Genomic DNA, 15032 nt, shown 5'->3' on the forward strand with positions numbered 1-15032 from the left:
GCACGAGCAGCGGGCTGAAACAGCTGGCACGTTGCCACCCCGGCCGGCCATTCCTAACAGCATAGATTCCAGCACGTGCGTTAGATCCACATAATATTTTTTTCTTTCAAGTTTGCGACACCATCCTAGTTCATGGTGTCAGGGATTAGGGGTACTTCCTGTAGGCGCGTCATCGTTTAGGATTCTGTTCAGGGCAGGGTATCTGTTGCAGAGGCTTTCATTACAGTGCCGTGTGTGCATGGAGAGCGCGCCAGACGGCTTAAGATGGCTCAAAATCTGCAGTATCGTGGCCTGCGTAAGGACCCTATTAGTGCTATTTTTGTCTGTGTTTGCATCATTTGCGCTTGCCTCTGCTCCTGCATGCCAGTCATCCGAACTTGCAGTTCGTCAACTTCCTTTTTTGTCGTACGGGAAGCTGTCGTTGTTCGATGATTTCAAGGGCGCATAGCGGTGGGGATGACTGTGCGAGGTTGGTTGTTTAAAGAGCGAGGAACGGGAAGGTTTGCGACATGGAAGAAAAGATCATCACAGAAAGTACGAGCGGCGGTTCTTGGCGCTAGAACTACCTGCCCAATTCTGTTGTACAGGTAGCACACTAAAAAAAATTTCATGTGAGACACAAATAGTCATGTTTACTAAGGACCTGTTTTGATCTCTAGACCGAGGTTCTTCCATTGATTGTACCTTTTCAGATTTTGAAAGAGCTTTTGACAGAGTATGCCATCGTCTCCTTCTCCTGAAATTAAGCAGACTTAACACTGACCCTTATTTACTTAAGTGGATTGAATGCTTTCTCTACAAACGAACTGAGTTCGTATCCGCTAACAATTTCGTTTCACCAACATGTTTCGTAACTTCCGGTGTGCCACAAGGCTCAGTCCTTGGGCCTATCTTATTTCTTAATCACATTAATGATCTGCCGGAGAAATTGACGTCTAACATCCGTCTTTATGCTGATGACTGTTATTTATCGTGGAATAACTAACCTAGATGATTCCTTTCGACTTCAATCTGACCTTAATACCATTTCTTCATGGTGTAACCATGAAGAAATGGTATTATGAAGATTAATAAAATTAAATGTCAACAAATATAAAATGATCAAATTTTCTGGGTGATTCGTTTCCTCTTTATCTCGTTCCGATGTCGATTTCAGGCCTCCTCCTGCTTATCAGAATTGTCGCCGTCCATACTGCCGCCTCAACTGTGGTTGCGGCGCACGCGAGCGCTCCTTTTCAATCCTCCGACATGTTAGCAGGCATGCGACGCAGCTGGCGAAGCGAGCGGAGGCGAGCGCAACGACGAGGAACGCGGTGTGACGCCATGTGCCTCCTAGCAACACGGCCACGGCGAAATCGCAAGCTCCCTGCCAGTAAAGCTTTCGCTTTAATATTTAGGCCGGAGCACTCTAAAGGAGGATGCGACTAAGTGGTTGTCGTTGTCTGTTTTGTACAGTAAGTCACGCTATTTTTTGTTTCTGTTGTGCTTAATGGAATATTGCCTGAGGTGGTGCTCGACGCTGGTAACTGCACAAGCCGAGCGGGGAGCAGGACAAATGTTTATTGGGGCGAACTTGTGCCCCACATAAACCAGAGGAACTAGTCGAGTAACAGCCGTATTTGCGCGAACGGGCGCTGCTCGACGAACGGAGAGCCATCGCTTCATGCGCGGCGAGCATTTAAAAGCTGTCGTTGAACATGCGTAGAACTAACGTTGGGTGCCGTGCGCGTTGTCCTGCCCGATCGGATGGGTCCATCGTAAAGTGGGAAGATGGTATCGCGGTATGTTCGAGGCGAGCGTTCGCACGCGATAACGCTTTTCACTCCAAACTTAAGAGACACGCGTGACAATATTTAGTGAAGATTAGTTAACCGAATTTGCAAGTATTCACTTTATGACAGAACTTCCCATGAGAAAATTGTAGAGTATTCTCGGGTACATCTGATTCAGCACCTTTTAATTTCATACTTTTTATGGTAATCGTTTTTCATGCTTCCCAGAGAAAGCCCGCGAAATGTGAAAAAAAAAAAGAAAGCGCGTGACATGCTTTTCATTGCGATGCTCTCAAACGTATCGTGTGTGAATGAACGGCGCATTTAGCCTGGTGCGGTGCCACTTCCGGTCATAGCTATCATGAACCGCGGCGAGGAAGCCACATCACCGGCGTAAGCCCTGCAGCCGACGCCTGCGTCGCAGCGCAGTCGCTTTTCAAACGGCAGAACGACCACACTGTAAAATAATTTACACCCTTAAAAATGAAAAAGGGTGTAAATGTGTCTATAACTCACACCTTTACGGTGTGATTTATACAAAGGACACCCTCGGAGTGTGACTTATACAACACATTTGCACCCCTTTTTTCACTTTTAAGGTTGAAAATTATTTTACAGTGCAGGCAAAATGTGCTGTTCGCAAATCGCGACGTGCGAGCGATCGTGTCACGAGCTCATTTTTCATACTTCGCGGGCTTTCCTTTACATGCAAAAAATGAATTATTACCTAGCAAGTAGGTACCTAGCAAGCAATGCTCTACAACCTTCTCAATGGAAGTTCCCCCTTGTATACTCGAAATGTTGGTCAGTTATGCTTGACTGATTATGTAATTCAGCGAAATACAACAAAAAAATGATGTGTGACTTGCTTCATACAACAGCCGAAAACAGGCATTCGATAATGTTGGCCGGTATGTGTGCGTGAGCGTGTCAGTTTTTAACTGCGCTGCTTCACTATCATGGCTCACAAACCAGCCCATCCGCATCTATTAAGCAACAAGTATTTAGCCGCACCCTCCTGGAATGATTGGGCGTTCTCTTAAACATTGGCTAAAATTAACCGCGACACCCTTGCATGAAACAGGCTATAGTCCTCCTATATAATGTCCGTTTAAATCTTTCTTTTCTTTTGCTAAGCTAAACGAACTTCCGCCTTTATAAGGAACTGTAGCTCACGCAGGTGAATCACACTCTTGGCTTGCCCGACAGCATCGGTTAATGTCCTTCACCACCTCTTATCGTCCCACACTCAGCCTCGAACTGTGGAATGCCACTGGCACTGTGCTGTTAGAAAAGAAAAAAGCGTCCAGTCGTTCTGTTGTTTCTTTTTAATCACCTTTGGTCGCGCTACTCGTTACCCCTAACCCGATTAATTTGTCTTAAACGCTCGCGTGTCGGCGACACAGGCCACGTCACCGTCGGGGCTTTTGCCAGACTTCTCGTTATCTCTCCTTGTCGGTGTTATCGCTCTCGCTGCAAATTAATGGCGCACGTCAATTCAAGGTCTAGCGGACACTGAGCTAATGACATTCGCACGCAGCAAGCGTTCCGCAAAGCACGAGCACTTAACCGCGCGGCGAAATGGTCGTAAAAGCTGTATGTTGGAAATCCGATTTCACGACATTTGATTCGTCAGAGTCAGCATCGTGAAAAGCGCACGACCTGCAAAACAGGTTAGGAATTTCGCATTCTTCGGCGAGTTTTGTCAAGTTCCCAGAATGTAGACGCCGTGCGAGAAGTCGCTACACTATTGGGCAAAGGTACAACCTTTTGGGTGAATCTCTGCCACACAACGATAATCGTCATCTGCCTTGCTTGCGTTTCCTTTCTTGAAAACGCCGCGTACGCTACTTTCCTGTCGGGAACGGCATGCTGATAACGCGCATGCCGTTCGTTACTGGGAAGTACCGGGCTCGCCGCGTTGAAGAAAGGAAATGCGGACAAGACAGATGACGATTATCGTTGTATGGCAAAAGGGTGTAATTTTGCTTAAGAGTGTATACAGGAGTGTCACATTTGGGAACAACTATTTCGTGCCTACCATACTTGTAAAGCACTTGTACAGCTACTTGGATACTGGCGTACAACAGAGAAAAACAGTGACAGAAGCGAACCCGATGCACGACGGCATACTGGCCCCGAGACCACACCGAGCGGGCTACCTCCCAACTCAATTTACTGAGACTCTTTACGCGTATTATTCAAACTTGCAGCGCATGCCTAATGGAACTTGTTCCAAGATGTACGCGGAACATTTTCAATCCCGGTAATTTCATCAGCACTATTGCTTTTGATGCACTCACTGCCTTAAGCGCTTGCAAATATGCGCGCAGTGTTTGAAGTGATTGGTATAAACCTCCTTATTCAAAAATGCCCTCAGTGGCTCCACTCAGCCTGCGACCCCAAGGATTCTCTGGTCTCATGCACTTTAGGTCAACATTGCGGAGAAAAATGTGGATGTTCTCGATAGCGTTCAGCGTAGTGGATGTTTCTTTTTCCGTTTTTAAATAAAGAAACGGGTTGCGTGCCTCTAGTGCATGTATATATAATTTCGCGAAATTTTTTCAAAAAATTTATTTATAAGAATGAGCTTAGCTGCAATTGCAATATACCGGAAATCGGTGGGCTTCTGTAAAACGTCAGCTGTTCTCTGGCCTCTATCGCACGGACTAATGCCTAATAACGCTGCTGTGCCGGTAAACACGGTATATATTCAACATCATTTCATATGATTTGACAATTATTTTATGTGTAACTGCGTGTGTCCGTGGGTATATGTGGCTAAATGTTAGTGAGTTTGGACACAGACACTTCTTTGAAGCCTTGCTCTGCTACAATGCTTCGTACCTTGTATATGTTATCGTCGTGGTGGGATTGTGTCGTCATTGTGACTGAGTGTTCGTATCGTCTTTCGTTGAAGTAAACTTTTTCTAAACAGATATTCATATAGAACTGCATAGAACCTCTAGCATTAAATATTATGGAGCATTAGTACTGCGCACGTTGCGCATGCAATGGTGTTATGCGCACTGTTACAATCTCGACCGGGTGAGGTGGTTCTTCCCCGCAGGAATCAGGAAACGACGACGAAGCCGGGCATTGTGATGATGAAAGAAAAGTAGAAAAGATTGTATTCACTTCATTGGTACATGGATGTGACTCTCATCTAAGTCTCGAGCGGTTCTTTTTCTAACACGGGAGCCAGCACGGTCCTAAATAACCTCTGGTGGTCCTATGGTCGTCGTCGTCTTCTTCCGGAGCCTGTCTTTGCCTTTGTCCATCCTCGGTGTCATCTCGGGGAAAAGGGCGACGTCTTCTTGACCTTCGGTTTCTTCTTCTTTTCATATGTGTCAGCTCGTGGAGAAGGGGGTGGCGACGTCTTGACCTTGTGGCCTATCCTTCCCTTCGCCCATCCTTGTGTGTCAGCTCCGGGGGAAGGGTGACACCGTTTCGTAGAAGAGGGCAAATATTTTGGCCTGGGGAAGCCCGTTTGAATGCTTCTCACACCTGACAGGTTGATCATAACAGCCCGTCCACCGCCACAGGAGGTCTCGAAGGGGCTGCAGTATCCAAGCGCCTCGAAGAGGCCGGTAGACCTCATACTTCTTGCTTCGTTTCGCCGATCGTTCCAAGGCCCGCCTGGTGACACCTTCTGGAAATAAACCACGCCCAGCGCAAGGCACAACAAACCGCGAGCACCCCAGCAACCACGAGAACTGCCAAGTTCACACGTTCTTCCATTAAAGCTTTATCAGTATCGTACCTGCAGCCCTTGCTCGAGATTTCTGAAAACTAACAACGGAGAAAACCAGATTTCAGTGCGTATTTCAGCCAGCCTAATGCCTAACGTTTTTGTGTTTCCTTTTTCCTAGAAAGCCACGTTTGTTCAGAGACTGAGAGCGCGGTGAAACCCTGGAATAGCGTTAATTCTAAATTCAAGACGGTCAAACAAAATGCCTTCTAAGAAAAGCAAAGGACGAAAAGGGGCCCCTTACAACACGCAATAAACTTATCGATGCGCCTAATTCGACAATTATTACCTCTTACGCGCACTCCATTGGATCGCTGTCTGAAGGCCTTTGGGCCTCGCCGAAGACAACAAAGGGCGCAAGGCACATGCTGCCCTGTGTCGTCGTCTGTCACTTTGTGTGCCCGCGGCTTGCTTTTTCGTCCCTGAAAAGGAGGCAGTAAACGCGGGAAGAATTGCCAGCCACCCTTTCCCCTCCCTCTCGCGGCGCATTGTACTGCAGTGACAATCTGAGTTGGCCTGTTCGTACACGCACATCTCCGCCTGGTTGAAACTTTCAGTCGCACCCCTACTCGCGGAGACGCGTTCTGATTGGTTGTAGGTGACCCCTTCGTTTAGTCACCCGCCACAACGAGCCCTTTGAAGTTCTGCGTGATGGCCTGCTCGCTTGTCTTACGGGCTGCGGTGTGGCGACTTTCGCTATTCTATGCTGAGCCGAATACATGACTCGCTTGATCTTGCGCTATTTAACCAATTTTTTTCATGCCATGCGGTCGCCTAATGCGCCTCTCAAGTTCCCGAGCGTTGGGTTCCTGCACTGCTGGACTACCCTGGCATTCTCCTCTCCTTTTGGTTATTCTGGAAGGTCGCCCAAATGCGGAGGTACGAGGGGGTTTTTCAGCGCCTCCTTGAACCTTTTGGGACTGTATAAACTGGTCTCGTCTCCGCAAGCAACGTCCTCCGGAATAGTCCTAGTTTCTGCTTTCGCGACGTAATCGCTCCCTTATTCCGTCGCGATTCCTTCAACAACCTTCAGTAAGTCTGAAGTTTTCACTGATTTCACTAGCTATGTGCTGTGCTTCATGAATGTCACATTCACGAGGCATATTTTTGGCTTCGTTGCCGTGATTTATCCCATCCGCGATCTCTTGAGCTACTGAGTGCGTGAGAGCTTGGACCGTATGGCCGCCAAAACTCAGTCCCTTCTTCTTCAACAGCACCTCTCAGTGATTTGAAAATAAGTAGAGATAGTGTTTCGGCAGATTTGGCGCTACTGCTCCTTCAGTCAGCAATAGTTCAAACGGCCCTAAAATCCTTACGCCGGCTATGGGCAAGCAAACACTATTCTTCTCGACTACCTGCCAGATCCACGCATATTCCCCGGTGCAATCCTCATGTTTCACAAACGCAGGGTGGACAATGTTCATGGTCGCAGCTGAGTCCCTAAGTACTTTACACGCCATTCCGTTCACTACTACGTCGCGAAGGTAGGGTTCTAAGAGGGTCAAGTTGTCGTCGCTGCCTTTCACGAAAGAAAAAGTAATTCTAGGCTTCCGACAGCCGGTCGCAAGGTGTCCAGGCTCCTGGCAACTCAAACAGACGACCGCTTCTCTAGCCTCAAACGCTTTGTCTGTTTTTCTTTCGTCTTTTACTGCGGTGTTATTCTCTCCTGAATTGCCGGGCTGCGCGTCTTTTGTGCCACCTCCAGCTTTTTCGTGGTGAATGGGGTGCTTGTTTTCCTCTTTGCTGAATTTAGTGAATGGCCTGACACGCGTTTTCTCGGATTCACGACGTGAAGTGAATTCATCTGCTAGCACTGTAGCACGTTCTAAGACCTTTTCGCCCTACCTATCTCGAATAAACATGCGCATCTCTTCGCTCAAGGACCCGTAGAACTGCTCCATGCAGATTAACTCAATAACCTTGCCATGACAATCGAACGCGTCTTCCACTTTTAGCCACTCAATTAAATTAACTTTCAACTTATAAGCGACATCTTGAAAAGATTCGCCCTGTGTTCTAGCTGTCTCCCAAAAACGACTATGGAAAGCCTCCGCTTAGAGCTGACATTTCCTTAGCAACGCTACTTTTACTTTCTGAAAATTACCTGCGTCGTCTCTCGTTAGCCTTGCAATTACTTCCGCTGCTTCACCAGGAAGAATGCTCAGAATCTGTTGTGGCCAACTTTCTGGAGTCAACCCGTTTTTCTCGCAGGTTCGTTCAAAAGTAACGAGGAACAATCCCATGTCATTGTTTACCTTGTACGACAGCATGAGATCCCTTATTTTTACTCCTGCTTCACCTGAACGTCTTTCATCTATTGAGATGTTATTTGTCGATTGCATGGCCAGCTCATGTCTTGGCCAGATCCCGCTGCACGTCTAGTCCCTTTAGCTTTAGTTCGTGAACTCTCTGTTCCTCTCGTTCCTTTCTTTGCGCACCTTCCTGTTGATCAGCTCTCTGCCTTTCTTCTACAGCAATTTGATCACCCTTCTGGATTTCCTCTGCAGTTCTTTTTTCAGCTTTCTCAGCTCTTTGCTTTCTTCTGCAGCTTTTTGTTCAGCTTGCTCAGCTCGTTTCTCTGTTTCTTCCCATACTTCAGAAGTTTCGTCCTCAAGAGCCCCACACTTCTCAATAGCCTCAATAAGCTGCGGCCTTTTCTGACTTTTCCCGACCTCAATTCCCAGCTCTTCACGTTGTAGTAACCACTCTGGCTTTTTCCGCTTGCTTAAATCCATGGTTAATCCCGAACGAGGACTTTCTTACTCTGCTGTGACGTCAGGAAGCTTTCAACAGGAACCTGTAGGTACAAAACTAATTTCTAGTTTTAGAAAACACACGAGCCATAACTTGGCAAATTCTCAAGTAAAGTCAAGCGCCCACCGTTCTTCTGAAGCCATGACGAATGCTGAGGTATCCCGTCGCTGCCAACCAGTTGTTACAACCTCGGCAGGGTGAAGTGGGTCTTCACCCCAGGAATCAGTGAACGACGATGAAGCCGGGTGTCGTGATGATGAAAAAAAAAGTCACATGGATGTGACTCTCATCTGAGACTCAAGCGGTTCTTTTTTTTAACACGGGGGCCAACATGACATTAAGAGCCTCTGGTGGTCCTGGGGTCGTCGCCGTCTTTTTCCGGAGCCCGTCTTTCCCTTTGCCCATCGTTGATGTCAGCTCGGGGAAAAGGATGACGAAGTCTTGACATTCGGTTTCTTCTTTTGTCCTTTTGTGTCAGCTCGGGGAAAAGGGTGACGAAGTCATGACCTTCGTATTCTTCTATCATTTTGTGTCAGCTCGTGGAGAACGGGGTGGCGTCGTTTTGACCTTGTCACCTGTATTTCTTTTTGGCATCGTTGGTGTCACCCAGGGGGAAAGGGTGACGTCGTCTTGACCTTCGGTTTCTTCTATCCTTTTGTGTCAGCTCGTGGAGAACGGGGTGGCGTCGTCTTGACCTTGTGGCGTGTCTTTCCCTTCGCCCATCCTTTTGTGTCATCACGGGGAAAATGGTGACGCTGTTTCGAAGAAGAGGGCAGTTATGTTGACGTGGGGAAGCGCGTTTGAATGCTTCTCACATCTGACAGGTCAGTCATAACAGCGCATGCGAGCGTTGTGTTCCTGCCGATTACGCATGCGCAGAGAGGAACTTAATGCCACGTATGCGCGCGCATCGTATTATTGCTTGCGTACGATCGCAATGTTTTTTTTTACAATATGGCAGCGTCAAGACAATTATCGACAATGCGGCTCTACTTTTCGGTGACTTCTGATCTTGTTCACATGCGCGGGCTTCTCCCGTATTAATTAAATACGAGATTTTGCCGTGCCAAAACTTCACGGTGAGTTATGAGGCACATTGTAGGGCAGACTCCAAGTTAGCTTTTACCTCCTGGATTGTTTTCGTGAATGCACCCAAAGCACCATGCAAGAGTGCATTTGCATTCTGTCCCCAAAGGAACACTGCCGCAGCTGTCGGGATTCGAACCAGCGAGCTCGAGCTCGGAAGCGAGATGCCGTAACTACGTGGTCACTGCGGCGGGTCTCCCGTGTTCTAAAAGCGCTTTCGCGACGCCTGCCACCTTATTCCGTAAAATGATCGCGTGCATCGTAGCCGGTCGTCATCGACGCTATGCAAAAACTCCATTAGCGGAACAGTTCTGTTGCTGTTTAACCTTGCGTTGCTACCCCCGTCATCGCTTAGTCCGACCTCCCCGGGAGTCGCTTGTGGAAGGGGGAGGAATGGTAGAGAAAGAGAAAAAAAGAATCTCGATAACTCGATGCCTCGGGCGGATTGGACTAATAGGTCGGCGCTGGGAAGGGCGGGGCTCGGCCACGCCGAGACGACATAGAGTAAGCTTCTTTGCGAGAAGATTGAAACGAGGTGGAGCGGCGTGCCCGTGAATACATGGCATGACGTAAGCGAACTCTAACCCAAAGGTGGGCGCTGCCACTATGCGGAGCGGCTTAGCAACAATGAATTCCACCCGCTGCGGTTGCTCAGTGGCTATATGGTGGTGGGCTGCTGAGCACGAGGTCGCGGGATCGAATCCCGGCCACGGCGGCCGCATTTCGATGGGGGCGAAATGCGAAAACACCCGTGTACTTAGATTTAGGTGCACGTTAAAGAACCCCAGGTGGTCGCAATTTCCGGAGTCCTCCACTACGGCGTGCCTCTTAATCAGGAAGTGGTTTTGGCACGTAAAACCCCATTATTTAATTTTTAACAATGAATTCCCAACTAGAGCGAACGTGTTCATATACCCTAGTCAAGGAATGTCCATAGGTTTGTCCGTTCGTGAAATTCGAAGGAAACACGCAGGAAACAGCAGGCGCAGCATTTCTAATCTCCCGAGGAGCATTCCTCGTCGACTTGAGTGGCGCCCCTCCAGGACCCGTTACATCATAATATAGGATAAGAAAACTCAACAGTTTCTGCCTGCAAATCATAGTGACTTCTGACTGATCAAGATGATGGTGATGGTGATGTTGTAAAGGGAAAGGAGGCTCACTTGTCGAGGCAGGTAATGGTATCAGAGGGATTCATAATATGGAGAAATATATGTCGTGAGAAATAAGTTACCTTATCTACCTGTACATGGTTCTGGAGGTAGATCCAGTTCACCACACCCCTGGCTGATCGCTCGGGTGCTGCGGTTAGCTTGTGCACTTCGCATGTACAGTCGCCTTAGTGTGTACACATGCTAACCTGATGGTCCAAAGTTGTGCACAAAAAAAGTCCTCCAAATCTCAGCTTGTTCAGGTTTCATCACAAGTACCACGGACACTTCTCCAGTGTGATCTTGTACTATGTGCCCACCCAGGGTCAAAGTAAGCCTTATTTATGACTTAGTTCGCCTTTTTCCAAAGTATCGTCTTTCTACACAAATTTTCAGCATACTACGCCCTCACATGCTGTGCGTTGTATTGGTTGTGAAGATTGCGCAATTCTTACATTGCCTTGCTCAAAAAAAATGTTCGCCGGGATGAGAACAAACTTGAGTTGCATAAGGGTCTTCGAAACTTCTGCAACGCCACCCATCAACCTTTGTATAGAGTCTGGCTGAAAGCGTTTCTTTTGAGCGGTAATAGGAGGGATCTGTTGGCATCAGCCAAAAAGAACTCGCCATTATTATTGTCATGGAGCATCATGGTTTGACGCGCTCCCTGGAAGCAACCTGTGGACGTACTCAGAATTGTATTATAATCGCAAAAACCACAACGCCGACTAAAATGGCGTTCCGTGTACTTCCGTGTGATCCACACGGAAGCACAAGGAAGACGGTAGAGAACAAGGCTTTCTGGTTGAAGCCAAAACGGCTAACCCCTCCGACAACACCATTTTGATCGGCGTTCCCTTATGTGCATTTCTAATACGAATCTACTTGCAGACCAGACGAGACGTCTTCCAATTATTTGTGTCACTCAGAACTGTGTTCGCTTTCGCTAGATAGTTCTAGCAATTTCTTGCCAAGATTGTTGCGTCGGGGATGCCTAGCATGCCTACGAAATGTAAAGCACGACACGTGACGATATCAATTGGCGTGCCGAATCTGACGAGACTCTGGTAGTATTTGCAAAGAAAAAGAAAGAAAGAAAAAGGACTTGACAACCAGAACGTAGACGTGTACGTTGACGTGAGAACATTTATACATTTGATAGGGGTTCGCGACATGGCCGCTCTCCCGGACGGCTTGCGATGCCTCAAGACTTGGGAGATATTCTGGCGTGACCGTGGACACCGGTGCTGATGGAACTACCGGAGTCTTGGAAACATCCGGGAGCCCGGTGATAGAATACCGCGGTGTTGGTTCTGAAAAAGAAACGCAAGAGGGAAAGGTGTGACTTCAGAAGGCTGGAATCACGACGGCCTGAAACTGCGATCTTATTCGAACATTTCAAGGAAAGCTGAATTTCGGTTTGATTTGCTTTGGTTTGGGTTTCCTCGGCTGCTGCGGATTCGGCACACTTCTTTATTTCTTGATCGCGTGTTTCTGTATGTTTTATGGCGGATCGAAGTCCCACTCTACATATGAGTGGTCAGTAAAGAAACTGCTAAGTCATGTGTGAGGTTAGAAAGTAAAAGACCCGAAAGCTGCCCTGTCAAGAAAGAGTATTGTAACTCGCAGTGGGTTCCTGGGAGCTATGACCTAGCTGCCGGGAAATCCGTGTGCCATCCACCCGTTCTCTCGAAGTTTAGATCACTGACAAAACGATGAGGTCACTTGTTTAGCGTATCTAGTTGCTGTACAACAACACGGCTCTTCTGCCTGTTCGTTCCTGAAGAGTTACGAGATTTGCGTTGGCCAGAAGAAAGCTTTGGTCTTTGTGATATCTCCGAAGGAATAATGGCTTAGGCTTGCACCATCGATCTATGTAACACTGACAAGAATATATGCAGATGTGAAGTATTCGCGGAAGTTGAACGGTGCTATTCACTTGGACCGCAGTATAATTGCATACGTTCTGGGAAATTCAATAGACTACGTACGGGCGCCAGCGTCAGCGCGGATTGTGAAAGAGGAAGCAAAGCATACGAAGTTGAAAGATGCCAAAAGGAGCAATTCCTCATAGTTTAATTACTACCGAGACGCGTTCGCTTTCTTCTTCTTCTACCAGGGTGGGCTTATGTTGCAAGAAACACGATTCCACTAGCCCTGAGCTACGTTAAGTGCGTCCTTGACGCAGCAAGGGTTCCCGTAGTTGCGATCGCTTGTAAGATACTCTCAGTTGGCTACGCTCCACACAAACTATTGCGTTGGCTAGCTGGGCAAAGATGAATGAGATATTTTAGGTTAATTGGGTACAAATAAAAGCGGAAGCAGTGCCTAGTAATTACGCACCGACTTTCGGCGTGCAATTGGTTATCCGCGCAATCATTACACTCCGTAGGTTCTATGGCATGGGCCAGCTGAATCGGTTGTTCACCTACCATTCCAGTAGTTTACTTCTTCTTGTAGAGGGCGTAGGCGTGTCCTCCGAGGCCGTAGTGGTATCCGCCAAGGCCATAGCCGTAGCCGAGGCCGTAGCCGTGGCCATGGTATCCGAGACCATAGCTGAGGCCGTGTCCGTAGCCGAGGCCACCATAGCCGTAGCCGAGGCCGAAGCCTCCAACGGCGACAGCGGGAGCAGCGGCGACGGTGGCGACGGCCGGAGCAGCGACGACAGCGGGAGCGTGGTGGACGACCGTGCGGGCTACAGCGACCGGAGCGGCCACTGCCACGGGGGCGGCGTGAACGATGGGGCGGGCTACAGCGACCGGAGCGGCGACGGCCACGGGCGCGGCGTGAACGACGGGAGCCGCGTGGAACACAGGACGAGCGACGGCCACGGGGGCGGCAACAGCGACCGGACGGGCGACGGCCACGGCAGGAGCGTGGTGGACGACGGCGGCCGGAGCGGCGGCGTAGGCACCACCGAAGACGTGGCCGAGGCCGGTGTAGCCGTAACCGAGACCGTAGTGGCCGAGACCGTGGTATCCGAGACCATATCCGGCACCGTAGCCGAGGCCGTAGTGTCCGAGGCCGTAGCCGAGACCGTAGTGGCCGACACCGTAGCCTAGGCCATAGTGGCCGAGGCCGTGGCCGTAGCCGTGGCCGTAGCCGTAGCCCAGGCCGCCGACGTATCCACCGAGGCAGGTGGCGACGAGGCCGAGGAAGATGGCAAGCTTCTGCAAGGTGTCATCGGGGAAAGGGAAGACATATTGTCAGAAGTTTAAAATGTGACAGAATTTATAAGTCGTACAAACTTTGCCATTGAACGTGAATGGCGAAGTTCGTAATTTGCAAAATTCTGACACCTAATTGGCCCTTCCTCAAACGCTGCGAATAAGGCGCGTATTTGAGTGCAGTTTCCGTTGCAGATTTTCATTGTGCGCCCGGCATCACATCCAAAGTATCACAGTTGGTGACAGTCAAAACTCGATGCGAAAGTTTGGTTCAATAGTGACTGCAGTTAAGGGACCATAGTTATGAAGTGATTAGATCTTTTTTACCAAATAGAAACTGTAGTAACGTTTTCTAGACTGCCCAAGATCACCTACTGATGTGTGCTTCACCATTTTCCAAAAACTACCTGCACCGAAATAGATGGGTCCGAAATGTATCCTCTGTAAAGAAGGTTACGAATGTGTAATTTCGATGCCTTTGCGCGTCTGGATATTCGACATTGCCCTAGGTGGGCTCCAATGATATGCCAGCCACACCTCTGGATTTGTACTCATTAAGGCATTCGCTCAGTCTCCTCTTCGACCAAGTTCTTTTGGCCGAACAGTACAGCGCAAGAAGCGAGCTCAGCGTTTCGGGTGGTCGTCGGACACTCATATATTCGAATAACCTTGTTTGCAGAAGATCGTCGCGCTGCGTGCTACATTGCTGAAGCATCTTCATCTCCCAATGATCCTGACAAAGTGGAAGCCACACCGTTCTAATCCGTCGGGGCAGAACGGCAGCCTCCGACGAAGTCACCATTGAAAACTTAGAAGAGAAAGTTGAGGCTGCGGTTGAGTGGAAATACCCAATTCTCTCCTACAGCTCCGGTGGGGCTATTACAATTTAATTCCACCGGAACCGTTCTCTGCTGAGAACGTTGTCTACCATATCAGCTCATTACCGCGCCAGTCATTACCCCTTTCTTAAGTAAAGCTAGCGCTTAAACTTGTTGCATCAGTGGTAAGTTACGCTCCGACGGCTCGGAGCAGTGGAAGACCAACATGATCTCGCAGCTATGGTTGAGTCGAACCTGGCGCTTTGGTGGCTCTGGCAGCCGACTCTGAACATCGAATGCTTGCTGCAGTCATTGCTTTCCCGGAACTTTCTCCTCTGCCCATCTCAACCGTTTGCCTCACCGCTGGTTACTCTGCAGAGCCAAGCCTAACGCTAACGTTTCGGAAAATCTTCTGGGCCCGCGCGTTCCCGGTCGCGATTCCCGTACATCCACCTAGCACCGCCGCAGAACAGGATGACGAGCCGCGACGTTATAATCCAAAGCGGGCACGGACTCTGGCCTCCGTCAGACCG

General features: G+C 48.8%; 1 protein-coding gene across 1 annotated transcript in view; it reads right to left on the bottom strand.

Annotated features, from left to right (window-relative positions):
- Positions 1–11634: 11634 nt before the first annotated feature.
- The window catches only part of LOC142590969 (uncharacterized), a 3482-nt gene continuing 84 nt past the window's right edge, over positions 11635–15032 (bottom strand). Inside the window, exons 2-3 of the mRNA XM_075703339.1 lie at positions 12947–13684; positions 11635–11827 (exon numbers count right to left, since the gene is read on the bottom strand). Of these exons, the coding sequence (XP_075559454.1) occupies positions 12959–13684 (726 nt within the window). The 3' untranslated portion in view covers positions 11635–11827; positions 12947–12958. The remainder of the gene's footprint in view (positions 11828–12946; positions 13685–15032) is intronic.

This window comes from Dermacentor variabilis, chromosome 8, assembly GCF_050947875.1.
Source record: "Dermacentor variabilis isolate Ectoservices chromosome 8, ASM5094787v1, whole genome shotgun sequence".
NCBI classification, from domain to species: domain Eukaryota; kingdom Metazoa; phylum Arthropoda; class Arachnida; order Ixodida; family Ixodidae; genus Dermacentor; species Dermacentor variabilis.